The sequence below is a fragment of the Grampus griseus genome, assembly GCF_964374135.1.
Source record: "Grampus griseus genome assembly, chromosome: 14".
Classification (NCBI taxonomy): domain Eukaryota; kingdom Metazoa; phylum Chordata; class Mammalia; order Artiodactyla; family Delphinidae; genus Grampus; species Grampus griseus.
In genome coordinates this window covers 14,978,394-15,006,345 of record NC_139008.1, presented here as the reverse complement: position 1 = coordinate 15,006,345, position 27,952 = coordinate 14,978,394, and the positions used below count along the sequence as shown (strand labels likewise).

Genomic DNA, 27,952 nt, shown 5'->3' with positions numbered 1-27,952 from the left:
AGAGCCCGGCTGGCGCCGGCGGCTGGTCCAACCCCAGGGCCCCGTCACTGGGCGTCATTGGCTCAGGCATCAGGGCCCTCATCACCCTCTCCCGCCTGGGTCCGGACGGGCAGCGGCGGCGGCGGTGTCGTCGTCAGGGGGCGGAGCCGGCCTGGGCGCCCTTTGTCTGTGGAGGCGGGTGAGTGCGGCCCCGCGGGCGGCAGGCGAGGGGGCAGGGCGGGCGGCAGCCCCGGGGTCACGGGTCGCGTACGCCGCCCCTCCGGTCGACTCGGAGCCCCCCAGCGGCGCCCTTAGACTTCTTGGATACCCTGTGCCCCTTTGATAGGAAGGCCTCCGCGTTCCAAGATTACAAACCTATTTTCCTCTAATATCTTATGCAATTTATTTTGGAATAGGCGTGGGTGGGTATCATTTTTGGAAAGTTTTCCCCATCTCAAGAGTATTAAAACATTCACCTTTATTTTCTTGTAATACTTTTAAAGGATTTTTTACATAGCTTTTTTTTTTTTTTTTTTACATTTTAACCTACTGGGTATTAATTTTGTGATAACGTGTTAGATAGGAATATGCCTTTTTCCCCGGTGGTCTTGCCATCATCTGTTTTCCCACTGAATCGAAATGACACTTTTATTCTATTCTACAGGCGTGTGTATACTCGGATCTGTTTCTAGACTGTTTCACGGCCCTCACAGTTTCTGCACTGATACCATTTTGTTTTAATATGTGGCAGAGCAGATTCCCCTAATTGTGTCTTTTAACATAATGAGCTTTCTGTGTCTTTTAGTTATTTTGAATTGTGGGAAATGTAAAAGGTACAAAAGTTACCATTTTCTAAGAGACAGAGTTGACCATGGCACTTAGTAGGTGCTCTTATTAAATGGAGAATTTGTTGAAAGTCACTCTATTGCTGAAAACTTTTATATGCTTCCCTGCTGCCATCAGGATAATGTTTTAGTTTCTTAGCAGTGCCCTCAAAGCCTTTTATGACCTTAATATTGCATACTGCTTGGCCTTCCACCCTTGCACTTTATGCTGTAGCCCTACCAAACCACCCAAACAGGAAACAAAACCCTCTGGGGAAAATTCATTAATTTAATGATATCAAAATTTAAAGTTTTTGTATTTGAAAAGAACAAAGGGCTAAAAATTAGAGATTTGAAGAAAATATTTGCAACGTGTTAGAGAAAGTGTCTATAATATGTAAAGAGACTTGTTGAAAAAAGAAAAGAGAAAAAAGAAAAGTGGGCAAAGGATATGCACAGGCAATTTATAGAAGATACAGGAAACCAATGAAAAAAGTGCTTAACTTCATAAGTAACCGTAGAATGCAAATGAAGACAGATATTTTTCACCCACTGGACTGGCAAAATATAAAAATATTGGTGATACAAAGTGTTGAGGAAAGTGCAGGGGGGAAGGGCACCGGTTGTACAGTTGAGGAAGTATTTTGGGTGGCAATTTGACTGCATTTACAAAAATGTTAAATGAGCTCACTCTGTGGTTCAGAAATTCTATTCTAAGATCTGTCCTGCAGAAATACTTGCACAGGTGCACAGGGAAGTATGTACAAAGATGTTTATTACAATATTGTTTATAATTTGAGAAATAGGTACAGCTTAAATGTTCACTCTGGATATGGTTAAACATATTGTGATAGACCCATACAGTGGAATATTGTGCTGCTATAAAATAGAATAAGATAGTTTATTATGTAGTTTATTGTGAAGTTAACACACAAAGAAAGATCTCTAAGACATTAGTGAATAAAGGATGTTGCAGAACAATGAATATAGTATGGTGTGCATTATGTTAAGTATGTATGTGGTTATATTATGTATGTTCATAAATACACAGAAAAGGATGCAAACCAAGTGACTGACAATGAGTTACCTCCAGGGAGGGAAGTAGAGTAGAAGAGAAGTTGAAAGGCACACATATTTTACTCTGTGTACACCCATGTTTTGCATACTCATGTTTTTATGTAGAATGTGTAAAAAAAAAAAAAAAAACCTTGTTAAAGTGTATAATCTATGTAAGGAAAACAAAACAAAACCCCTCACACGCACTTAGAACCTATACAGAGAGAAAAAAAACCCCAGGTTTTATAAGGTAAAATTTTTAAATATTAGCTCTTTTCAGAAAGCAGCAAAAATTAGAGACAAATGATAAAGTGAAGACTATATTTGTTATCTATGTTATGACAGGGGAGTTGCTGGTTACTATCTGTGTTCAGAGGTCCCCAAACCATACTCAGGTTCAGTGATGTTCTAGAAGTACTTACAGAACTCAGCAAAACTGTTATACTCCCAGTAAGATGAGTATTACAGTGAAAGGATGCAGATTAAAATCAGCAATGAAAAAAAAGCATGTAAGGCAGGGTCCAGGAGAGACCAGGTGCAAGCTTCCAGTTGTCCTCTCTCAATGGACTTGTGCAAGTAGTCCTTAATTCTCTGAGCAATGATGTGTGGCCATATGTATGCAGTACTGCCAACCAGGAAAGCTCATTCAAACCTTGGTGTCCAGAGTATTTACTGGAAGTTGGTCATATAAGCATGGCTGCCCATCCATTTTGCTGACCTCCAGTCTCCAGCTCCTCCAGTGGGCAAGCTGATACCACATGGTCCAAGATTCCCACCATAAATCCCATTGTTAGCATAAACTCTTTGACCTGTCCCAAGGCCTCAGGTAAACAGAGACACTCTTAACAGATGGGATGTTTCAGGGGCTTATAGGTTATCTACCAGGAGCAAGGCCAGAGTCAAACCTTTCCTTGGAATATGCAGAGTTTGGACCATTCAGACCTGCTAATTTAGTCCTTTATTGCAGACTATGTAATAAAGGACTCTTACAAATCAATAAGAAAAAGACAATATGGTAGAAAAGTGGACAATTGACACAAAAGGGTAATTTATAAAAGAAAAAATATAAAAGTTAAAAATCCTACCTTATGGGCTTCCCTGGTGGCACAGTGGTTGAGAGTCCGCCTGCCGATGCAGAGGACATGAGTTCGTGCCCTGGCCCGGGAAGATCCCACATGCCGCAGAGCGGCTAGGCCTGTGAGCCATGGCCGCTGAGCCTGCGCGTCCAGAGCCTGTGCTCCGCAACAGGAGACACCACAACAGTGAGAGGCCGCGTACCGCAAAAAAAAAAAAAAAAAAAAAATCCTACCTTACATGTTATCTAAGAATTGCATATTAAAGCAGCAGTTAAATGCTATTTGTGTATTACATTTAAAAAGAATAATACCTAACATTGGCTAATGGTCACTATCATATATTGCTGAATATGTAAAATGATACACCTTTTGCCTTCCTTTTTACCCAGCAGTTCCTCTGCTAGGAATTTATCCTAAGGAAATAGTCAGGCAAAATTATGCCAAAACTGTATAATGTTTGCTGTTGTCTGTAACAGCAGAGAAAGAAGGAGAGAGAGAGGCCTAAATGTCTATTAATAATAAACTTGTTAAATAAACTTTAGGTATCTCATGCAGTGGAATATACTATGAGCCTATTTTTTTAATGAATATTTAGATTTTTGTTTTCTTCCATGAAGTGATGTATACAATATTATCAATTAAAATCCAGGTTTCAAAAAAGAAATAACATGCCATATTATAATGTGCATGAGTGTGTGTGTGTGTTTGTGAAGGAAAAGCCTGCAAGGCTATATCCCGAAAAAGTAATTGGTTATCTCTAGGTGATGACATTATAGGTGATTTTTTTTCTGCTTTTCTGTATTTACTAAAATTTTCATTTTAATATTTGTCAGAAAATAAAGTGAAGGCGTTTCCACAGTAGAGAAGGGGTGTGGAGAAAGATCTCTCTGGCTGCAGTGTGAAGAAAATGTTGGACTAAAGTCAAGGACCAGTTAGATGGGTGTGGCAGTAATCAAAGTGAGAGATGATACCTGAATAAAGGTAGTGGAAGTGAAGATGGAACACTCACTACGTGTTTAAGGAGGGAAATTTACCAGGATTTGACGTTTGATTGGGGAATGAGACTAAGGGAAAGAAAGAGAGATCAGTAATGGCACTCAGGTTTCAGGTTTGGTAGCACTATTCCTTGAGACAGGGAATATGATAGAGTAAGAGTAATATGTAAAATATATAAATACCGCTAACTAAGTGCTAATATGATCTAAATATTTACAAATATTTAATCCCTTAAGCCTCACAACAAACCCACGAGGTAGGTGGGGATGTCCAGTAAGAGTGTATGTGGTTATATAGCTCAAAAAAGATGATCAATGAAACCGTAGCAATGGGTGAAGCCACCTGAGAGTAAATAGACTACATTCAGCCCTTTGTATTTTCGGCTTCCACATTTATATATTCAACCAACTGCAGATGGAAAATATTTGGGGAAAAAATTCCAGAAAGTTCCAAATAGCAAAACTTGAATTTGCCGTGTGCAGGCAACTGTTTATGTAGCATTTATACTGTATTAGGTATTATAAGTAATGTCATCTAGAGATGATTTAAAGTATACAGGAGGATATGTATAGTTTATATATAAATACTACACAGCATATTATATAAAGCATTTGAGCTTCCTCAGATCTTGGTATCTGCAGTGGATTCTGGAACCAGTCCCCCAGGGATACCAGGGGACGGCTGTAAAAATAGAAGAGAATGAATACAAACACTAACAAATAAACGTAACTGTAGTACAAATGAATGACATAACCTCACTGAAGGAAGTGGCAAAGAAAAGAACTGACCTAAGTAACTTTAGGAACCACTATCTTGACTGGATACTCTAAGGTTAAAGACAAAGAGAACTCTACATAAATGCTGTAATCAAGCTAGTAAATGTGTTTCTCACAAGGGTATGAGTTAGTAATTCTGAAACTACTTTGTGTGTATACCAGAATTGAACAAATAAGTAAATATATTGTAGATAATGAGAGCCAACAACTTTTCACTGTTGAAGAAAGAAGTTACCAATGAGAAAAGGAAGAAGACCAAAATGAGCCCTGTGGTATCGGATTGGAACCAGAGGTGTCAGTGTGAACTCATGGTATTTAATATATAGACAAACACAATAGAAGTATGTATATGTGTGGTTGATATGCATACATATATACTTCGTAGCTCAGTCTCCTGGAGGGCCTAGAAGCAATGATACACCAGTAGCAAGCAGCACACCTGGTACCCAGATTTTTGTGTCTAAACACTTTTCCAATAAATGGAACCAGGGCTCTTTGGAGAAGTGGCTGATTCCAGGGATGGTCAGGGAAAATACAAGAGCCTAGAACATCTTATGGTGCCAGGAAGTGTTCAAAATAGCTGAGCTGGTTAGAGTAACACAGGAGCCTCCTAATGGCCAAAGCTGGAACAGTTTGTATAATAAAATAATAATGTTTTGTATTTTAACTCATAGAATAAAACAAATATCCATAAATCCATACAGATATAAATAAATTAGAGCCCAGGAACAGCTTTTCCTTATGGAGAAATTCCAATTAATAATTAGTAGGAAAGAGGGAAGTAGAGAAATCACCATTAAGCAAACACCATATTAATAATTGTTGCAGTGGAGAAACCTGGTAAACACCACCTTAACCAGGTGATAATGGTCAATGTTACCATTCATAAGACATATCTACATCATAAGCCCATTCATATTATGCACTAAGAAAGACACAACATCACTTCTGTGTCATTCTTGCTAAAATCTTAACTTTATTCCAACCCTGAGAAAACATCAGACAAACCCAAATTGAGGGACATTCTACAAAATAATTCATTAGTACTCTTCAAAAGTATCAAGCTCATGAAAGACAGAAAACCTGGGGAGCTGTTACAGATTGGAGGAGACTCAGGAAAAATAAAAACTAAATGCGACGTGGGATCCTGGATCAGAGAATATTAGTGGAAAAACTGGTGAAATTTGAATAATTTGAATTAATAATATTGTTAAATTCCTGGTATTGATCATTGTACCATGGTTACGTAAAATATTAATATTAGGACAAGTAGGGTAAATGGTATTTAAGAACTGAGTACTACTTTTGCAGCTTAACTGTAAGTCTAAAATTGGTTCAAAATAGAAAGTTAAAAAATAGGGCTTCCCTGATGGCGCAGTGGTTGAGAGTCCGCCTGCCGATGCAGGGGACACGGGTCCGTGCCGCGGAGTGGCTAGGCCTGTGAGCCATGGCCGCTGAGCCTGCGCGTCCTGAGCCTGTGCTCCACAACGGGAGAGGCCACAACAGTGGGAGGCCCGCGTACCGCAAAAAAATAAAAATAAAAATAACTTAAAAAAAATAAAAAATAGAAGAGCAAACACCAGAACCCTTTCATTTACTCAATGAGCAAATATTTGATACATATCTACTATGAATCACATACCGGACCTTGAAATTAGAATAGTTAAGCAAGACAGAACAGATTCATGCCTTCATGGAGGTTAACATCACACAGTAGTGAGGTATAAATAAAGATGGATAACTGTACAATAATTGCAACAATAAAAAGTGCTACCTAAAGAAGGAAGGTGTGAACAAGGGGGCCTCACTTCGTCCGTGATGTCAAAATCTTACTTGATTTAAGCTGAGACCTGAAGGAAGCGTAGGTATTGCTAGGGGAGGAGGTGGGGGTGGATCCCACACATGGCACATTTAAACACCTAAAAGCAGGATGCTGTGTATGAACCCTCCAAAGCAAACAGCAGAGTGGCTTGAGAGGGAACAGGAAGCAGGTCGTAGGTTTCTTTATGGCTTTGTACTCCAGCCTAAGGAAGCTGCTGCAGAATTTCAAGTGAGGGACTGATAGAGTCAGGTTCAAATCTTTTAAAGGTCCCTTCACTTCAAGTGTGGAGAGGGCGAGAGTAGATTTTGGAAAATCCTAAGGAACAACAATATGTGAATGGTAGGCAGAGGAAAAGGGATTAGAACATAGCCCACTGAAGTAAAGCAAGACGCAGCTGTCAGCAGTACCAGATACCATCAGAGCTCAAGAAAGCAAGAAGTAATGAGGTCCATTGCATGAACTACAAAAGAGAGTTTGGTATTCTTGACCAGAGCAATTTCAGGGGAGTGCTGATGGCAGAACAGAAGCAAGATTACAGAGAATTGAAAAATAAATGGGTAATGAGGAAGTAGAGACAAGTATCGACAATCCTTTGAAGAGTTGTAGCCTTGAATAAATAAAGAATGGTAGTTGCAAAGGGGTGTAAAAGCCAGTGAAAAATTTTAATGTTGGGAGAGACTTTAAATGATTTTAAATGATGATAGGAAAGAGTCAATAAAAGTGAAAGATAAAGTTGAAGATCTAGGAATGAGAAGATAGGTGCTAGGTTCGTGCCTGTAGGGAGGCTGGAGGGAACGGACTGATTCCAGGGAAGAAATAACTTTGTAATGCAAATTCTTGGGCCAATAATATCTCCAGAGGTGCTATTTCATGAGATCTAGGATAGGACCAGTGAGTCTGCTTTTCAACAAATACCATGATTCAAGTGATCTTCAGACCACACTTTGATAAACACTGCTCTTTTGTCTATTTTCCCTGCATCTATTAAACCACTACTCCTGCCTTGATTTTCTTCCCCATCTAGCCTAGAACCTAGGTCTCCCGATTCACAGTCTAGTGTTGTGTAAGGTAAGAAAGATTTCAGAAGTGGTTCAGCCCTGGAAGTGGGTGACTGAAGTAGAATGATGATGAAAATCATTGGGATTGAGGGTGTGAAGGAAACAAAAGGCTCTGATAGTTGTTCTGAGTTCTTGCTTGCATCAGAATCACTTGTGGAGCATTTAAAAAATATGTGGATGCCAGAATTCTTCTCGACAGATTCTGATTTAGTAGCTCTTGGGTAGAGCCTTGCCATGTGTGTGTGTGTGTGTGTGTATATATATATATATATATATATATATATATATATATATATATATGCATCTGGCCCTATATATATGCATCTGTAGTGTCATTTTAAATCTGGGCTGAGTCCAATGCACAGCCCAGATTGAGAACCACGGCATAGATTTTCTATGGGCAGTGAAGTTCACTCAGATTTTTGGAAGAGCTTGGGGTGAAAATGAAAACTGTTAAGCCAGAATCATCCTTCCTCTGAATTGACTATAATTCTAGTATTCTTTAAGCAGTCAAGGGAATTTGTTACTTTCCCAGCCATCATGGTTACTTGTTTGAAAAAGACTGGCAATTCTGCAGTCTCTCTCTCTGGAAAGCTCCACCCGTTTGTTGTATGAGAAATTGCACAGTTTGTGGGTCGGGAGTTGTTCTCTTTTTCTGTTCTTTCCAATATAGGAATTAAAAGGGAAATTATTAAAAGAAAGGGATCAGATTTTTTTTTTAAGGAAAAGGGAGAAAACAAGCAGCAAAAAGGACTTTAGCGTATACTAGAAAGAGCCCAGGGCTGAATCAGAAGACCTAAGTGTTCTAGAACCAGCTCTTTCACTTAGCTCTGTGATTAGAGCTTCATTAAGCGAAAAATTCATTAAACTCAGAATCCTTCATTAAACCAAGGAACTGAGAACTAAATCAGCATTTCCAAAGGTGTATTTTAAGGAACCCTAGTCCCATCAGATGCCATAAAAAGTATTCTCAGGGGACTTCCCTGGTGGCACAGTGGTTGAGACTCTGCGCTCCCAATGCAGGGGGCAGGGGTTCAACCCCTGGTCAGGGAACTAGATCACATATGCATGCCGCAACTTAGAGTTCGCATGCCACAACTAAGGAGCCCACGAACTGCAACTAAGGAGCCCACCTGCCACAACTAAGACAGCGCAACCAAATAAATAAGTAAATAAATATTTTTTTAAAAAGTATTCTCGGGCTTCCCTGGTGGCGCAGTGGTTGAGAGTCTGCCTGCCGATGCAGGGGACGCGGGTTCGTGCCCCGGTCCGGGAGGATCCCACATGCCGCGGAGCGGCTGGGCCCGTAAGCTATGGCCGCTGAGCCTGCTCATCCGGAGCCTGTGCTGAGCAACAGGAGAGGCCACAACAGTGAGAGGCCCGCGTACCACAAAAAAAAAAAAAAAAAAAGTATTCTCAAACTAGCTATATTTGTATACAATGTATAATATATTTGAAATGTTCTTCATTGCCTTGGGTTCACACATATAAAGGAGAAACCCTGTCCACTAACATGGTTAGTGCTGTTTTCGTTGTTGTGAATAAATGGTTTTCAGGTGATTGGGTTTGAAACCTCAGGACATCCTTGTAGATTCTATCTGACTCTTCAGACCATAGGACCTTTTTAGAGCTTTTGCTTGGTAAAATAAGGACCTGGTTCTTAAAGTGCTTTAAAATTACTCTTGAAAGGTCTGCGTCTTAGTCAACTGGTTGTAAAATGTTAGAATTGTGCCATGTCTTGGCTTGAATGGCTTCCTTATCTAACAGGGCCACTCCATTGGAACTGCAGTTTTCTCTTTTTCTTCTCAGAAATGACTTCATTCTTCATTTCTATCAATAGTTTTTGAGAAAAGTTTTTCAGGTCAACTTTTGTGAGCAGAGAACAAGTGTATTCTCTCCTGATTATTAGCAGATCAGTACACTTCACTCTGTTGTTGGTATTGGTGAAACACCTGTTTTTTCTTCTTTCTGAGGAGAAAACTCTATCTGAAAGTCTGCCTCTGGGCAAGGACCACATGTTTTCTGTTCTGAGAAGAAGGTGGGAGAGGACTGAGGCTAAGTTTGTTGTAGTTGATGCATCTGTACATCTCTGCTCTTCGTAATCTGAGAAATTTTAAAAATGCTTTTTGCTTGTTTTAAAGAATTCCACATCCTACGGGGCTCTATCTTCATGAATGAATAGTTTGTATGTCTTTATAGACTCCCTAGGTCCCTAGGTGACTGACACTGCTGGATTTCTTCTGCTGACTCTGGTGCATCTCATTACAGTTGCTCAACCTGAAACTGCTCAACCAGGAGGCAGATTTGAATATCATAGTGAAGTCTGTACATGAAGGATTGATGCCTTTAGGGAGAAAAACGAATGTAATAGCCACTTTCAGGAACCTCTGCATCTCAACTCTGCATGAACAAGGCAAGATTCTGAGAGTGGCTGCTCCTGGGAAGCAGAAGTCATTATCATGGATATCCACTGGCTCCTGACCCTCTCATGAGTTGAGGCACCTTTAATGCCTGGGAGTGGCTGTTTCCTATAAGGCACTGGGACAAATCAGCCTTCAGGGACTGACAAGGATACTGAAGCTGCTAGTACTGGTGTATCTCCTGACTGTCATACTAGAAGAGAACAAGGCTTTGGGGACATTACAACTTAAGAACTGCAAAGAGGTGTAGTCATCCTGGTGGAGGACTGAATCCAGGTACTCAAAAAGGAAAGCGAACATTCTGAAAAATGAAAAGAGTGAAATCTCATTTCTATATTAGAAGGGTCATCCTAAAGAGTCTGGAGTTTGAGGTTAGGGATGAGTTTATCTCCTTAAAGGGTAAGAATAGGCCCTTAACATATGTTCTCTGCATCACCTCATCTCAGTGGTTCTCATTTCCCACTTAGAATCACTTGGAGACTTCAGAATTTAAAATGCTGTTGCCCAGGATCACCCTAGACCATTAAATCCAAATCTCTGGGAATAGGGGCTAAGTGCTGGCATCTTTTAAAAATTCCCCAAGTGTGTAGCTAGGGCTGAAAACCAGTAAGCACCTTTGAGCTTCCCATATGTCACAACAAGTGGAGTTATACTACAGAGGAGAGAAAGTCCTGCATTATGTTCCTCAATGTGATAGAGGAACAAGAATGTCACAGTTAAGTCACCCAGCCTTTAGGCTTATGTCTTAGAGGGCTTCTCTCTAAGCCATTTGCCATCCTAATCCAAAACAAAAGGCCCAAGATTTAGGTTCAGCCTTAATGTCATACGTTGACAAGATTCTTCTTCTCTCTTTTTCCCAGTAATGCCTTCTCAGAATGCTGTACTTTCCCAGGAGGGAAACATGGAGAAGGAAATGAATGTTGGATCACAGATACAACGGTCTCAGGTAAGTTCAGTTTTACTCTCCTCTGAAATGCTATTATAGTTCTCAGAATGCGGGCACTTTTATTTTTCAATTTTCAGAAGTACTAAGCCCCCAAAATCCAGAGCACTTGAGACTTTTGTGACAGATGCTGATCTCTACGGGATGTTTCCCACTCTCCTTATGTGCCCCTTTATAGCTCTTCTCTCCTTCAGCATTTTTACCAGATCATGGACTCATGTCTGAGCTAGATGTTGTAAAGGTAACACAAGAAGCCATAGACTGTGTTTTAATCACCCTTCCCTTAAATAGCTCACTAGAATTCAAACAACATTTGCCACTCTGTCTGCAAACAATGAATGATGCCCAAGTCACTGTGACTGCTTGAAGGTAACAGGACTGTTAATGTACCTGAGAACATCTGCTGCCACAAGTTAATATTTATCAAGAATCTGTTGTATCTCTTCCAAAACCTGTTTAAACCAGTTGTTACAATTTGATTAAGTATGATGTAAACCTCTATGAGGTATAAGTATGATAAGTTGTTTCTATGAAAACTAGTTGAATGCTTTGGAAAGACTCAGTAAATGCCAGTCACCTTTTAAAATATTGCTGTCAAATTAGGTGTGAGCAAAACTGTAAAACATTGAAGGAAAATCCTAAAACTCTCAGGGTTCTATACCAGTATTATTTCCTAAGAGTCATTTGCTTGTTTTGATTTAATGAAACAGAAAGTGATACATTTTGGATATGGGCACTCAATCATTAAAATCATTCTCATATCAAAAGATAAGGGAATAAATGTACACTTATGTATTTTAAATTTAAATGTTTAAATCTTTGAGATATTGTTTATGGAACCCCACTTTAACTAGCTGGTACATACCAGATACCAGTCTCGATTGCTTCAGAAAGGAGGATTTCTGTTGTTCCATGTTGTTATGAGATAATCATTATCCACAGGTAGCAAACTCATTGGAGGAGATTTTTTAAAGCCTACATCACACAATTAATATTCAGAAAAGTGTAATGTTAGGTTCTTCTCTGAATGTCAAAGACAACAAATACAGCAGGTGCTCAGAGAGGAGAGAAGTCCAATTAAGACTGGAGTGGCAGGGCCTTCCCTGGTAATCTGAGAGATCCGCCTGCCAGTGCAGGGGACATGGGTTCGAGCCCTGGTCCGGGAAGATCTCACATGCTGCGGAGCAGCTAAGCCCATGCGCCACAACGACTGAGCCTGTGCTCTAGAGCCCACGAGCCACAACTACTGAGCCCACGTGCCACAACTACTGAAGCCCACACGCCTAGAGCCTGTGCTCCCCAACAAGAGAAGCCACTGCAATGAGAAGCCCACACACCGCAACGAAGAGTAGCCCCCGCTCGCCACAACTAGAGAAAGCCCGCGCGCAGCAATGAAGACCCAACGCAGCCATAAATAAATAAATAAGACTGGAGGGGGCCAGGACTTCCCTGGTGGTCCAGTGGTAAAGAATCCGCCTTCCAATGCAGGGGGTTGCAGCTTCAATCCCTGGCCAGGGAACTAAGGTACTACATGCCGCAGGGCAGCTAAGCCCACACACCACAATTACTGAGCCCCCGGGTGCCTCAACTAGAGAGCCCGCATACCACAAACTACAGAGCCCCCGCGCCCTGGAGCCCACGTGCCACAACTAGAGGAAGAAAACCTGCACACCACAACTAGAGAGGAGCCTGCACACTGCAACTAGAGAGAAGCCCGCATGCCGCAATGAAGAGCCTACGCACCACAACTGAGACCTGACGCAGCCAAAAAAATAAAAATAAATTTAAAAAAAAAGAAAGGGCAAAAAAAGAATGGAGGGGCGAGGAAAGACTTCATGAGGAAAGGAGAGTTTGAATTTGTGCTGATATCAGGTAGTATTTGGACGTTAGAGAAGACAGGAAATAGAACTTGAGCAAGAGCAGGGACCATAAGGAGACTGTCTGCCGAGCTTTAGTATTTATTTGGTACATCAGTGCTTTGGGTTGCAAGGAATAGATTCATTCAGTTTACTCTTAATTGTAAGGCTCCCCACAGACAGGGATAGAAAGACATTGAGAACTAAGGTAGCGTATCTGTTTCTTGGCATTCTAGCCAGAGGAGTTTGCTTTAATTTTCCAGAACCATTTACTTTGTTCAGAAGAAAGATGATTCATTCATTCAATAAATATTTTTTGAGCAGTTGCTATGTGCCAGAAATTGTGCTTGGCATCAGAACTACATCAGTGAGCAAAACAGACATGGTCCTAAACCAAGTTGTTTAGCAGAGACAGACATTCAGCAGATATACTAAGGAATTGCAAATTGAGATGTTTATTATACATAATAAGAATAAGGCATTGTGAATATGCATTAGGGAATCAGGGAAGAACTTTCTGGGGAAGCGAAATTTAAGGTGGGATGTGAAGGAGAATATAGGAGTTATAAAAAGTAAGTAGACCATCTCTACAACCTCATAGCAACATCTGTTCACAGGTTGCAAGCCAGTTGAACTGCTGTATATCTGGACACCAGGACACTGGAAAGAATAAGAAATTTGTATCTGCTTATATTTACACGAAGAAACTCTAGAAGAATACATAAAATACTGATAATAGCGATTATCTGTGGGAATGGAGGTGGGGACCAGGTCAATTGTACCAGGAATGTGAGACCTTTTTTGAACCGTATAAATACACCTGTTCAAAAATATTTTAGGGCTTCCCTGGCGGTGCAAGGGTTAAGAATCCACCTGCCGATGCAGGGGACAGGGCTTTGAGCCCTGGTCCGGGAAGATCTCACATGCCGCAGAGCAGCTAAGCCCATGCGCCACAACTACTGAGCCTGCGCTCTAGAGCCCGCGAGCCACAACTACTGAGCCCACATGCCACAACTACTGAAGTCCACGCACCTAGAGCCCATGCTCCGCAACGAGAGAAGCCACCACAGTGAGAAGCCCGTGCACCGCAACAAAGAGTAGCCTCTGCTCGTTGCAACTAGAGAAAGACTGTGTGCAGCAACGAAGACCCAACACAGCCATAAATAACTAAATAAATAAAATAAATTTATTTAAAAAAATTTTAAAATTATGAACAGTGTACCAGAGAAAACTGAATTGGATATAATGAAGCTTGATGACAGCTTCTGAGGTCAATAAAAAAGCAGATTTGGAAAAAAAAAAGTAAATGGAAAAGAGCATTTTAGGCATGTGCTAAACATCATGTACAAAAACTATGGGTATATTTGAGAAATCAAAAGAAGGCCACTGTTGTTGGATGGACGGAGAGGGGGACTTGGAATAAGCTTGGAGAAGTATGCAGGGGCTACGTATACAGGGCTTTATGACCATGATAAGAAGTTCAGTTTTTATTCTAAGTGCAGTGGAAAGCCTTTGAGAGAATTTAAGCAAGGTAATAACATAATAAGTAACTGAATTCTACTTTAAACATCACCCTGGTACATGCTAGATAGTAAGTGCATTTGTGAAAGGCAAGAAAGGAAAGGGGAGAGATCCCTTAGGAAGCTACTGCAGTATTCTAGATGACAGAAAGTAATACCTTAAAATTAGAAGATGGAGAAAAATAGGTGGACTTGAGTGCTGTGCTCTGGGAAACAGCTGAGATTAGTGAGAGGGATAAAGACAAAGGAAGAAAAAAGATGACTTCAAAAAATGTAGCCCACATAGAGAATGGACTTGAGGACACGGGGAGGGGGAAGGGTAAGCTGGGACGAAGTGAGAGAGTGGCATGGACATATATACACTACCAAGTGTAAAATAGATAGCTAGTGGGAAGCAGCTGCATAGCACAGGAAGATCAGCTCGGTGCTTTGTGACCACCTAGAGGGGTGGGATAGGGAGGGTGGGAGGGAGATGCAAGAGGGAGGAGACACAGGGATATATGTATGTGTATAGCTGATTCACTTTGTTATAAAGCAGAAACTAACACACCATTGTAAAGCAATTATACTCCAATAAAGATGTTAAAAAAAAAAAAAAAGATGTAGCCCAGGAAATAGCAGGATAATGGTAGATCAGACCATGTCACTCCTGTGCTCAAAACGCATGGCTCCCATTTCACTCATAGTAAAAGCCAAAGTCCTTATGATGGCCTAAACAGTCCTACAGAATCCGGACCTGTTACCTCTCTGACTTCATCGTTTACTTCTCCTCCTTGCTCATTCCACTCTATCTACCCTGGCCTCATTCATCTTCCTTGATCATGCCACAAACACTCTTGCCTTTGTACTGTTAACTTTTCAAGTCTTTTCTCCATTGTCACCTCTTCAATTATATCTTTCCTGACCACCTTTATAAAATTGCAACTGCCTCACCTCAACATTCTCAAACACTCTTCCTCTACTCTTCTTTTATCTTCTAACACACTATGTAATTTACCTAGTTATCATGTTTATCTTCTACTTCCTCTGCTAGAGTTTCATAAAGGAAGAGAATTTTAGTCTCTTGTTCACTAGTATATCTCAAGCCCTATAGTTGGCATGTAGGAAGCACTGAATAAATATCTGTTGAACAAATAGGAATTTAGCATATAATATAGGTCACATCTCAAACCAGTGGTGAAAAGATGGTTTATTCAATAATTGATGGTATTTCTGTGGAGCCACCTGGAAAAAGGTAAAGTTGAATCCATACCCCATACTTTACATCAGAATAGTCTTCAAATTGATCAAATATTTAAATGTGAAAAATTAAGCCATAGAAGTTACACAAGAATAAAATGGGAGAATTCCTTTATAGTGTTCACTGAGTAAAGACTTTCTAATTACAACTGAGAATCCAGAAGCCATAAAAGAAAAAATAGATGGGTTCAACTCTTTAAAAATACCCAAAAATCTGTATGAGAAAAGAAAACTGTAAGCAAAGTAAAAAGACATGTCAAATTCGGAAAAATATTTTTGCTACTCAAATTGTAGTGGGGTAATCTTTCTAATAATAATAGTAGTCTTTATAATAATAATAAAACACTCCTCTAAATCAGGTAAGAGATTAGGAGTCCGATTGAAAAACAACATAAAAAGACAATTCACAGGAAAGAAAATTCAAATGCATCTTAAACACAGGAAAAATGTTTATCTGTACTCATAAGAAGAGGAAATTTAAATTAAAACTAGAGAAAGCTTGACATTTTATCACCAAGCTTTGTATTTCCTACGGGGTTGATATTTTCCACAAGCTTGATAACATACTCTCTTGGCAAAGCTTTGGGAAAACAGACACTCTCTTACATTGCTAATGTGAGTGTGCGGCAGATTGCATTTCCAGAAAAATGACCAAATATATCTGCCATCCAAAATGCTTTCTATACAATGACTTTGACATTCATCCCATCAAGAGACATCGATGTCAGTGTTCCCTCCATTGAATCTGTGCAAGCTTGTGACCAGTAGAAGTGAAACTATGTGGCTTTCAAGGCAGGTCATAAGAGGCAGTAAGACTTCTGCTTCATTCTCTCATGATGCTTGGTCTAAATCCAGCCACCTTGCCACACACACACACACAAATCCAAACAGCTCATGGAGAAACCTACATGGAGAGGAACCAAGGCCCACAGACCTGGCGGAGCTCTCAGCTGAGAGCCAGTACCAACTTGCCAGCCATGTGAGTGAGCCATCTTGAAAGTAGACTCTCCAAACTACAGTCACGCCCTCCCAGCTGATGCCATGTAGATCAGAGGCAAGCTGTCCTCACTAAGTTATGCCCAGATTACAGATTTGTGAGCAAAATCAATGACAGTTGCTGTTTTAATCCCCCAAGTTTTGAGATGGTTTATTATGCAGCGATAGATAAATAACTGGTACAGATTTTGTTACCTGGAAGTGGTGTGCTACCAAAACAAACATAGAATATGTGGCATCAGCTTTGCAGCAGAGCCAGTTGAACAAAGGGCAGAAGATGGAAAGGAAAAGATTATTAGTAGAATCATAACAGCCTCAAGGAGAGTTAGTGGAGGCCTATGGGACCTTTCACAAGGCTTAAAGGATAATAAGGAAAATCTTACTATGAGCTGGAGGAAAGGGGAAGCTTGAAGAGGAATTTTGGTCAACACTGTCACCTTCAGTAACAAGGAAAATAGGAAATATACTTAATGGACTCAACGATCTACTTGAGATTTACAGGTAGAAGATTGAAAGTGCCAACTGGCAGCTTCTGGCTGCCTAAAGTAAAATGCTAGAGGAAAAAGAAGGTAAAAAAAGAAATATACAGGAACCAGACATGAAAATATGCTCAACATTGCTAATCACCAGTGAAATGCAAATCAAAACCACAATGAGATATCACCTCACACTTGTCAGAATGGCTGCCATCAAAAAGAACACAAATAACAAATTTTGGCAAGGATGTGGAGAAAAGGGAACCCTCATACAGTGTTGGTGGGAATGTAAATTGGTGCAGCCACTGTGGAAAACAGTATGGAGGTCTCTCAAAAAAACTAAAAATAGAACTACCACATGACCCGGCAATCTAAAACACTAATTTGAAAAGATACATGCACCCCAGTGATCAGAGTGGCATTTACAATTGCCAAGATGTGGAAGCAACCTCAGTGTCCATCAACAGATGAATGGATAAAGATGTGGTATATATATACACAACAAAATACTACTCGGTCATAAAAAGGAATGAAATTTTGCCATTTGCAGCAACATGGATGAACTTGGAGGGCATTATGCTAAATGACATAAGTCAGAGAAAGACAAATACTGTATGATATCACTTACACGTGAAATCTAAAAAACACAACAAACTAGTGAATAAAACAAAAAAAGCTGACTTGCAGATATAGAGAACAAACTATTGGGGAGAGGGAAGCAGAGAGGGGCAATACAATTGGTAGGGGATTAAGAGGTATAAGGTATTATGTATAAAATAAGCTACAAGGATATACAACACAGGGAATATAGCCAGTATTTTATAATAACTATAAATGGAGTATAACCTTTAAATTTGTGAATCACTATACTCTATACCTGTAGCATATAATATTGTACATAAACAATATTTAAATTTTTAAAAAATAAATATAAAGGAACCAGGAATTACTGAGCTTGAAAATAAAACTATTTGTCATTCACATCTCTCAACACGTGCCCAGCTCAGCTACATTTTAGAATTGCTATGAATTGCTGTGTACTTGAATGGGAGTGTCTCTAGTGGTTATTTCTATGCCTTTCGCACCACTTCGAGTTTGTGAAGGGTAGAGGGTGGGGGCCAGATAACTACTTCTTTAGCTCACAGAAGGAAAAATAGGGAGAAAGCTTTCAAGGAACTGTACCTGAGGAACTGTGCTCAAAGATCCTCATCTGCATGTGGACCTGATACAGGTGACAAGATCCTGGACTTCACACTGATGCTCTAACGGGGTGAAACATGGGAGTCTTGAGGAAGATGAGTGTATTTTGCATGTAGGAGGGATGTGAATGTTTACATTCAGAGGGTAGACAGTAGCAGATTGTATTTTCTGAAAATGGCACAATTTCTCCCATTCCATAGGCTCCTCATATACTATGATTTAAATCCTCTTCTATCAAGAGATGTGGGAGTGTGTTACTTCCCCTTGGATCTGGGCAGGCCTGTGACTGTGGTGGAACTGAAGCTATGTGACTCTCTTTCTTTTTTTTTTAATTTTTATTGGAGTCTAGTTGATTTACAATGTTGTGTTAGTTTCTGCTGTGCAGCAAAGTGAATCAGTTATACATATACATATATCACCTCTTTTTTTAGTGAAGCTATGTGACTCTTGAGGCTGGATGATGAAAGCTGGTTCTCTTGGGAGTTTTGCATTTGGGGTCCAGCTACCATGCCGTGAGGAAGCCCAAGCAGCCTGTGGAGAGGCCCGTATGGAGAGAACCTGAGGCCCCTGGTTGAGCTCACAGCTGACAGCCAGCACCAACTTGCCAGCCACATGAATGAGCCTCTTAAAAGTGAATCCTACAGCCCAAAGTTGAGCCGCCCCAGCTGAAACAAAATGGAACAAAGATGAGCTAGTCTCACTGAGTCCTGCGCATGTTACAGATTCTGTGAGCAAAATAAATGATTGTTGTTGTTTTGAGCCACTAAATTTGGGGGTGGATTGTTATACAGCAATAGATAATTACAGAACTGATACAACCCCTGTGGAGGTCAGTTTGACAATATATATCAAAATTGCAGATTCATATGCTCTTTTGGATTCTAGAGGTAGACTTACATGCAATTGCAGAATAATATACATAAAAGATAATTCATTACAGCATGATTTGTAGTAGCAAGAGAGTAGAAAGCAGCTAAAATGTCTGTTAATAGACTAGTTAAATAAATTGTGGAACATTCACACTGTCCCATCCCGCTATAAAAAAGAATGAGGAAGATATCTATGAATTGATGTGGAGGGATTTCCAGGATAAGCTGTTCAGTGAAAAAATATCAAAGTGCAAAAGAGTATTTGTAAAATGCTACTTTTGTGTAAGAAAGAAGAGGAAATAAAAATATGCATATAGGGCTTCCCTGGTGGCGCAGTCGTTGAGAGTCTGCCTGCCGATGCAGGGGACACGGGTTCATGCCCCGGTCCGGGAAGATCCCACATGCCGTGGAGCGGCTGGGCCCGTGAGCCATGGCCGCTGAGCCTGCGCGTGCGGAGCCTACGCTCCGCAATGGGAGAGGCCACAACAGTGAGAGGCTCGCGTACCGAAAAAAAAAAATGCATATAGGGACTTCCCTGGTTGTGCACTGGATAAACTCTGCACTCCCAATGCAGGGCGCCCAGGTTTGATCCCTGGTCAGGCAACTCGATCCCACATGTATGCTGCAACTAAGAGTTCACGTGCCACAACTAAGGAGCCCGTGAGCCACAACTAAGGAGCCCACCTGCTGCAACTAAGACCCGGCAAAAACAAATTAATATTTTAAAAATATGCATATAGATCTATTTGCTTGTTTGAGCAAAAAGAGACATTGGAAGGGTAAACTTGAGTCTAATGAGTTTGGTTACTTGTAGGGCTTATATGGGACTGGGGTGAAAAAGAGGGAATGGAGTGGGGTGGTATGGGAGGAGGGCTTAAAATTGAATACAAACAGAAACAATTGAACCAAACTGTACTTCAAATTACTGATATATCCACACTGAAAAGGAGTTAACTTTTGAACCTAAATAGTTATGTATACTCTATGTCCTCAGGCTAAAAGCAAAACAGTTCTAAACAGTGAACTCTCATTTGTAAGCTTGTTTTGCACTGAGGCACGTGTTAGCAATACTGAAACCACTTTCTTTACATTCTAGGATTGAGCAAATAAGCAAATTCACTGTGCATAATAGGAGCCAGGTTTCTCATGGTCAGAGAAGGGAATTACAGATATGAAAAGAGAGGCGGATGGAATGAACCTTGCCATGTTGGATTAGAATTAGAGGTGTCAGTGTGGACTCATGGGTTTTAATACATATAACTAAATACAGAATTGGGTATGGAGTTGTGTGTGTATACATACATCATTATGTATATTCCTCTCTTTCCCAGGTGCGACCCCTGAGAGGGCCTAGAAGCAGTAATACTCCAGCAGCATTGGACACATCTAGTGCCCAGATATTGGTGTCCAAGTGCCATTCTCCATTAAAAGGAACCAGACATAGCCACTCAATATTTGACCAACAGAGCAGAACATGACAGACTGTGACCCTGTAGATCTTCTAATGGGAAGCAGAGCTGCTCAGTATTTGACCATTAGAAGGAATCAGGGATCCTTTGAGAAATGGCTGATTCCAGGTTTGGAGCAGGAAAAGCACAACATGAGCCTTGAAAGAACATCTTTCTATCCCAAAAAGTAAAGTACTCAAAGAATGATAGGTACATTTCAAAAGAACAAAGAAGCGAGTTTGAAGGGGCTGCTTCTGGCTAAATCTAGGACCATCTGAGCATTTTTAAAATAGTGATAGTAAATGATTATAACTTAAAGAATAAAATAAGTAAGTAAATCCACCTCATATAAATTAATGAATAAATAGGAAGGGAAACTTCTTCAGCACAGTAGAAAGCCAACTAATAATGTACAAAGAGTGTTGGCATTAGAAAAGCACCATGAAAATTACAGTTGGTTCAGGCAAGAATTATCAGTGAAAGCCAAAATGAGTGGGTGAAAGTTTGAGGAGGAACAAAGTATCTCCCCCACAAGAAACTTAGTAATTACAGAATTCAATAGTAATCTTCCAAGGGAAATTACTGGTAGGTAACCACCTTAACCAAATTATCAAATTTAACATTGCCAGTAATGGAACTAGTCAACAATGCGTACAATTCACTGAGAAGAACCCAGCATCGCTCCTGAACTATTCCTGCCATAAATGCATAGTGTGAATCTGCTCATGATGAGACATTAGACAAGCCCCAATTGAGGTTTATTCTACAAAATAACTAGCCTGTGTTTTCAAAATGTCAGTGTTAGGAAATACAAAGAAGGGCTGGGGACCTGCTGCAGATTCAAGGAGACAAAAGATACAAGACAATCAAAAATCTTGATTTTTGTTATAAAGGACATTATTAGGACATTTGGTGAAATCTGAATAAGTATATAGCTTAGACAACAGCACTGTATCGATGTTAATTTACTGATTTTGATCATCCTGTTGTTACGTAAGATAATTCCTTGTATTTAGGAAATAAACAAATTTTTTAGGGGTAAAGGGGCATCACCTCTGCAACTTACTCTTTTTTTTAATAAATTTATTTATTTTTATTTATTTATTTTTGGCCGCGTTGGGTCTTTGTTTCTGCTCGCAGGCTTTCTCTAGTTGCCGCGAGCGGGGGCTACTCTTCGTTGCGGTGCGCCAGCTTCTCATTGGGTGGCTTCTCTTGTTGCGGAGCACGGGCTCTAGGAGCACGGGCTTTAGTAGTTGTGGCACGCAGGCTCAGTAGTTGTGGCGCACGGGCTCTAGAGCACAGGCTCAGTTAGTTGTGGCGCACGGGCTTAGTTGCTCCGCAGCATGTGGGATCTTCCCAGACCAGGGCTCAAACCTGTGTCCCCTGCATTGGCAGGCGGATTCTTAACCACTGCGCCACCAGGGAAGTCCCTCTGCAACTTACTCTTAAACAGTCCAGGAAAATTATAGAAAGAGAAAGGGAGAGGATGGGCTTTTTCTTTTACTGATCCCAACATGCATCACGTGCCTTCTACTCTCAACCTATTTGCCCTTGTTGCCTTTTTTTTTTTTTTCTTTTTAAACACACTGGAATATTCTCTCTCCTCTTCTGTCTAAAGCTTAAAAATCTGTTAAGGTTGTACACATGATCCACCAACTTGATACCTACTTTCACTATTTCAACATATCCTGAATTCTTTCAATTCTGAAATCTTAATAGCATGAATTTTCCATGTAGCTTTTTAATTGTTTAGATGATACGAGAGAGTTTCCTCTGCAGCAGGTTGTAAAAAGCCTAAAAGCAAGCATTATTTCATGCATGTTTTTAAACCTGTCTTGAAAGATGATAGAAGATAGAATTGTTGCTTCCAAAATTTTGACCTGGATTACTCAGAGCCCTGAAGACTTTCAGCACAACTCTTTAGACATCCTAACCTTTGTCTACTGCAGCACCTTTGCCTCTTCCCCTAAGGGCCCCTGTAAAAAAAAGTTTTCTGGCTGAGCAAGGATGTACTTGGTGTTTCAGGAATCACTGACATTCCAGGATGTGGCTGTGGAATTCACCAGAGAGGAGTGGGACCAGCTATACCCTGCTCAGAAGAACCTCTACCGAGACGTGATGCTGGAGAACTATAGCAACCTGGTTGCACTGGGTAAGGATGGCATCCCTGTAAGACTGGAACTCATTCTACATGGGTTTCTTTCCTTTAGTAGTGAAAACCTTCGAAGCTTTTGTGTATATAGTTCAGGCCAGGATGGAAGAATGCTAATCAGTTTTGGAGACAGAGACCTCTGTTTTTTGCTTTCTTCTCAGGTAAAAGGTCCTGATTTTGAGATGGGTAGCTTTAGTTTGCTGCCTCTGAAGCCTCCCCTTTCCAAATCCGGAGGCCCTATAGATTAAACAGGTTGGAAATGAGTTCTGAGAGAGATTTTTGTTCCCAGTATAAAATTCTAAGATACACATTTTTTCCCATGAATAGGGCATGAACTTTATAAGCCGGAGGTGATCACTCAGTTGGAGCAGGAGGAGCAGTGGATGATGGAGAGAGACAGCCCACCAGACACTCATCCAGGTGAGAAGCAAGCATTTGGGTGTTTGCACCTCAGTGAAGGAAAATAGTCGCTTTTGAAATACTTAACTGAGTGTGTTACAAACATCTGCCTCTGGGATTTAAAGAGGCATGCTTCTTAAAAATTCAGTTCATATTTGACATTTTTCCAAAGTGGAAATGACTCTCTTACTTTTTTTCTGATTAAACAGATAATATATACTTATTATTTTAAAAACTTACACAACACAAATTTATTTTGAAGGTGTTAGTTTGGATGTCCATAAATACCTTGATGTTGCAAATCTCCATGACGCATTTTCTTTCTCTCTTTATTCATACATCCTCTCGGTATTCTTTAAATCTTTTTCTTCTCCATATCAAAAATCCTCTGCCATTTTTACCCATTTTTCATTCTTTTGTTTTTCTTTTTATTATCAAACACGTTAAACTTGTCTAAAACCCATAGCCTCAGTTCTAATTCTCTAGCTCACCTTTGTGATGTGACAAAGGTGTACTACCAGTGTTACTAAAATTGTTTTCTTGGAGATTACCCCTGACTTCCTTCCAGTCAAATCCAGTGACTAAAAAACCACAGTTATTGTCTCCTATGATTGTGTTGCATTTAACTGTGCTGACTTGACTTTCTTGAAAGTACACTCTGGCTTGTGATACACACCATTCTTGCCTCTTCTGGCCTCTCCCCTGCTCCTTTAAATACCCTCTCTCCCTCCTTATTCTTCTAAAGGCATATATTCTTATGGACTTGGTGTTCACTCTGTAGCATCATGCTTTTAAGTGGCCTTTCTATGTTCATTTTCCCATTTCTACATTTCTAGCCTCAGTATTTCACCCACATTCTCTTCCCAGATTTTAGATTATATTTGTGTTTATGAATGTCATGCTATCATTTTTTTTTTTTTTTTTGGCTTCATTGGATCTTCGTTGCTGCGCACGGGCTTTCTCTAGTTGCAGTGAGTGGGAGCTACTCTTCGTTGCAGTGCGCGGGCTTCTCATTGCGGTGGCTTCTCTTGTTGTGGAGCACGGGCTCTAGGCACGTGGGCTTCAGTAGTTGAGGTGCACGGGCTCAGTAGTTGTGGCTCGCAGGCTCTAGAGCACAGGCTTCAGTAGTTGTGGTGCATGGGTTTAGTTGCTCCGTGACATGTGGGATCTTCCCGGACCAGGGCTCGAACCTGTGTCCCCTGCATTGGCAGGCGGATTCTTAACCACTGCGCCACCAGGGAAGCCCCTGTATAATGCTTGATGAGGGTGTTCATCCTTAGCATTGCCCACCCTCCTCTTAAGGGCAGTTGCAGTCATGTCTACTAACATAGGGGCTCGGGTTAGGTGAGGAGCTGGAGCAAAGAGACTAGAGTTTGTTTTTCAAAACTGCTTTAAAGCCCAAGATAATCATTGTCTCCATCTGGAGTCTAGACCCTGTCCCCTGGCGTCTTGCTGGGTGGCAACCCTTTGGTTGAATATCTGATGTGCCTTGAGGGTGTCTACCATGGGGGAGCAGTGCCTGTACATTTCATGCACTATCACTCCTCCTGGTATGTTGATCAGGCTGCCCTGTTTCCAGGGATAAATGAAAGTTCTGGAAGATAGGCCTTAGGCAGTGAATGCCCTGAAATCTACTCCTAGGCTGTAGGAGCCTAGAGCACCACACTTACCTGTGGTGCCAGGAGCCAGGTCAGCAGCCTGTGGATTTTGATGCTAAGAGAATAGAAAAGACAGTGTTCTGAGCTCCAGCCAATTATTCCAACCGTTTTAGAGCCAAAGTTCCTGAGCAGACAAAAGCATTTTATCTGAAAATAAAGTGGTCCAGTTGATAATTCGGTTGAAATGATAAACTGGTTTAAAATAAATCCTTTAAATCACATTTTTTCCACCTATAATTTAATTCTTGACCAGAGTAAGTTTATTTTCTGACTTGGACTTTTTTTTCTTTTTAAAATTTCTATTGCATGTTCAGCCAACTAACTCATCATTTGTGATAAGAATAAGCCCGAAGTAACCTAAATCTGAATTGACTTTGGCACATCCATAAAATTGGATATTTTACAGTCCTTTAAAAATTATGTAGAAATGTATTTGATGACATGGAAGTGTGTTCATGCTATGCAATAATGTAAGAAAGCAAAATAAAAAACAGTATTATGGTATAATTCTATTTTATTTTCCCAGGACAGTTGCTGGCATAATTATTTATTAATGTTGCCTCTTTTGCTGTCAAGTGTCCTTGACCATAAGCATATGTGCCAGCTTCAAGGGGACCACTCGTACAGCTTTGTATATACCTCCCCTGCAGGTAGAAGACCAGGACTAGTGCATGATTCACATCTGAGAAAGCTAAAGCAGTACAAGGCCTGAGAACAGCTGACTCTGACTAAGGAAATGGCTTTGATGGGTGAGCCAGGAGAAGCTGCTGAGTTAGGATCAGTCTGCGCTACCCAAGTTTTGTTGGGACAAGGTATTATGAGTGTTTTCATGAGTCAGCCAACATGATCTCGTCCAATAGGGTTCATTCATGCCCTAAGGCTGGTCCCAAGGGATTACCCAAAATTGAAATATATCTATCCTAGATCACGGAAATGACTGGAGAGAGAGGGGTCTAGCTAGAACCTTCCAAGAGTCATAAAAGTTCCCAAAAGTGAGTCTGTTTTAAACATCCACCAAGCTGAGAATGTGAAGCTACTGTACAAAAACTGGCCTATCTCTTGATCTCTCTTCCCTCCACACAGCTGCTACCCTCCAACTCTTGTTAGAAGGGAATTAAACAAGAGTTAGTGAGTGAAGGAAGAGGTGTATAGGGAAATAGTTGAGGGGAGAAATAAGCAGAGTAGAAGCAGGTAAAAGACTAGCAGGGAAGGAGTAGAGGGGGGGAGAGCCAGGGAGAGAGAAGGAGGAATATTGACTCTGTAACAGCCCAAGGAAGGGGAGAGGGATTAATTTTGAAGTTTTGAATACTATACATGACTGAACACTTTAATTACTGAATAGAGACTGTTTGCAACGTTATGTAAGAGTAGGAGTATCTGTTACCTAATAATTAAAGGAAGAGCATGGGTCCTGCCCAAATCTTCATACAGAAGCAGAGGAAAAATACCCCCACTAAATAAAGTTTAAAGAAGCAGTGGGAGACTGAAATGAAATTTTGTTTTTACCACAATCCATGTGTCATGCTTGTTCAAAATATGGTTACATTTATATTTATGTGAATATAGGAGAAATCTGGCAAGAGAGGCTCCAAACTTAACAATGATTACATTTAGGGGGTGGAATTCTTACTTTGTACATTGGATATGTTACTATAAGCAAGTATTAGTTTTATCATTTTAAACAAAAGATTAAAAATCAGAAGACATACTTTTAAAATAAACCAGTAGTTGGTATTATAATAGAATAATCCACAGGTGAGATTTAGAAGGTCTTGGACTTGGACCTGTCTTCTCTAAGTAGTCGTCTCTGTCTCCCACCTCTGAACACAGACCTTACCCTGATATTTCTTATTCTCCTTTCCATTTCCTTTCGACTATGTATGCTCCTGATTGATCTCTTCTTTTTATGATTACCACACATATTTTAAAATTTCCACCTGCTCACTGCTTCTCGTCATCCTTCTGTAGTCTTTCCCCTGTTACATGGCCATATTTCAAAACTTTTAATGCCACATTTGCCTTGTCTGCATTACTGTCAGTTTCATTTGGTAATTCACTATGCAATAATTTCTTTTACAAAACAGAGAATACTGAAAAGTGTTTATATGTTCTGAATTTCTTTTAGATGGGGAGAATAGTCCAGAAATAAAAAAATCAAACCAGAATATTTCTGATGAAAATAAAACCTGTGACATGCTAATGGAGAGATTAACAGGAGACAGTTTCTGGTATTCCATCTTAGGTGGACTCTGGGATTTTGATTACCGGTTAGAATCTAACCAAGAAAACCAGCAGAGACATTTAGGACAAGTATCTTTCACCCACAAAAAGATCACACAGGAGAGAAGCCTTGAATGTAATAGATTTGGGGAAGACTATAATCTGAACTCAAACCTTGTTATGCATCAGAGAATTCCTTCAATTAAAATACCCGTTAATTCTGACACACAAGGAAATAGCATCAAGCATATTTCAGACTTCACTTACTATCAGGGAAACTATGTAAGAGAGAATCCTTATGAATATAATGAGTGTGGAAAAATCTTCAATCAACATATTCTTCTTACTACTCATATTCATACTGAGGGGAAACCCAGTGAGTGTGGGAAGGCCTTCAGCCAAAACTCATCTCTTACTCAACCTCAGATAGTACTCACAGGAGAGAAGCCTTATAAGTGTGATGAATGTGGGAAAAGATTCAGCCAGAGGATACATCTTATTCAACATCAGAGAATTCACACAGGAGAAAAACCTTTTATATGCAATGAATGTGGGAAAGCCTTCCGTCAACATTCATCCTTTACTCAACATCTGAGAATTCATACTGGAGAGAAGCCCTATAAATGTAATCAGTGTGGTAAAGCCTTTAGCCGTATCACATCCCTTACAGAACATCATAGACTTCATACTGGAGAGAAACCTTATGAATGTAGTTTTTGTGGGAAAGCCTTCAGCCAAAGGACACATCTTAATCAGCATGAGAGAACTCATACAGGAGAGAAACCCTATAAATGTAATGAATGTGAAAAAGCCTTCAGCCAGAGTGCACACCTTAATCAACATAGGAAAATCCATACTCGGAAGAAATTATGTGAATATAATAAATGTGAGAAAACCTTAAGCCACAGTCCTTCACTTACTCCTCAGCACATAACTCAGAATTTTTAGCTTTGTTCTGGCGGGGGTGGG

The 27,952-nt window shown here is 40.3% G+C and overlaps 1 protein-coding gene across 1 annotated transcript; it reads left to right on the top strand.

The window, feature by feature from the left end:
• Positions 1–42: 42 nt before the first annotated feature.
• ZNF713 (zinc finger protein 713) lies at positions 43–27,931 on the top strand (the record flags this gene model as incomplete). The annotated part of the gene is made up of 6 exons (XM_082669873.1): positions 43–178; positions 9,856–10,283; positions 10,868–10,953; positions 22,580–22,706; positions 23,034–23,126; positions 26,889–27,931. Exons 3-6 carry the CDS (start codon positions 10,870–10,872, stop codon positions 27,929–27,931), a joined length of 1,347 nt encoding a protein of 448 aa, XP_082525999.1. The 5' UTR covers positions 43–178; positions 9,856–10,283; positions 10,868–10,869.
• Between the last annotated feature and the right edge of the window lie 21 nt (positions 27,932–27,952).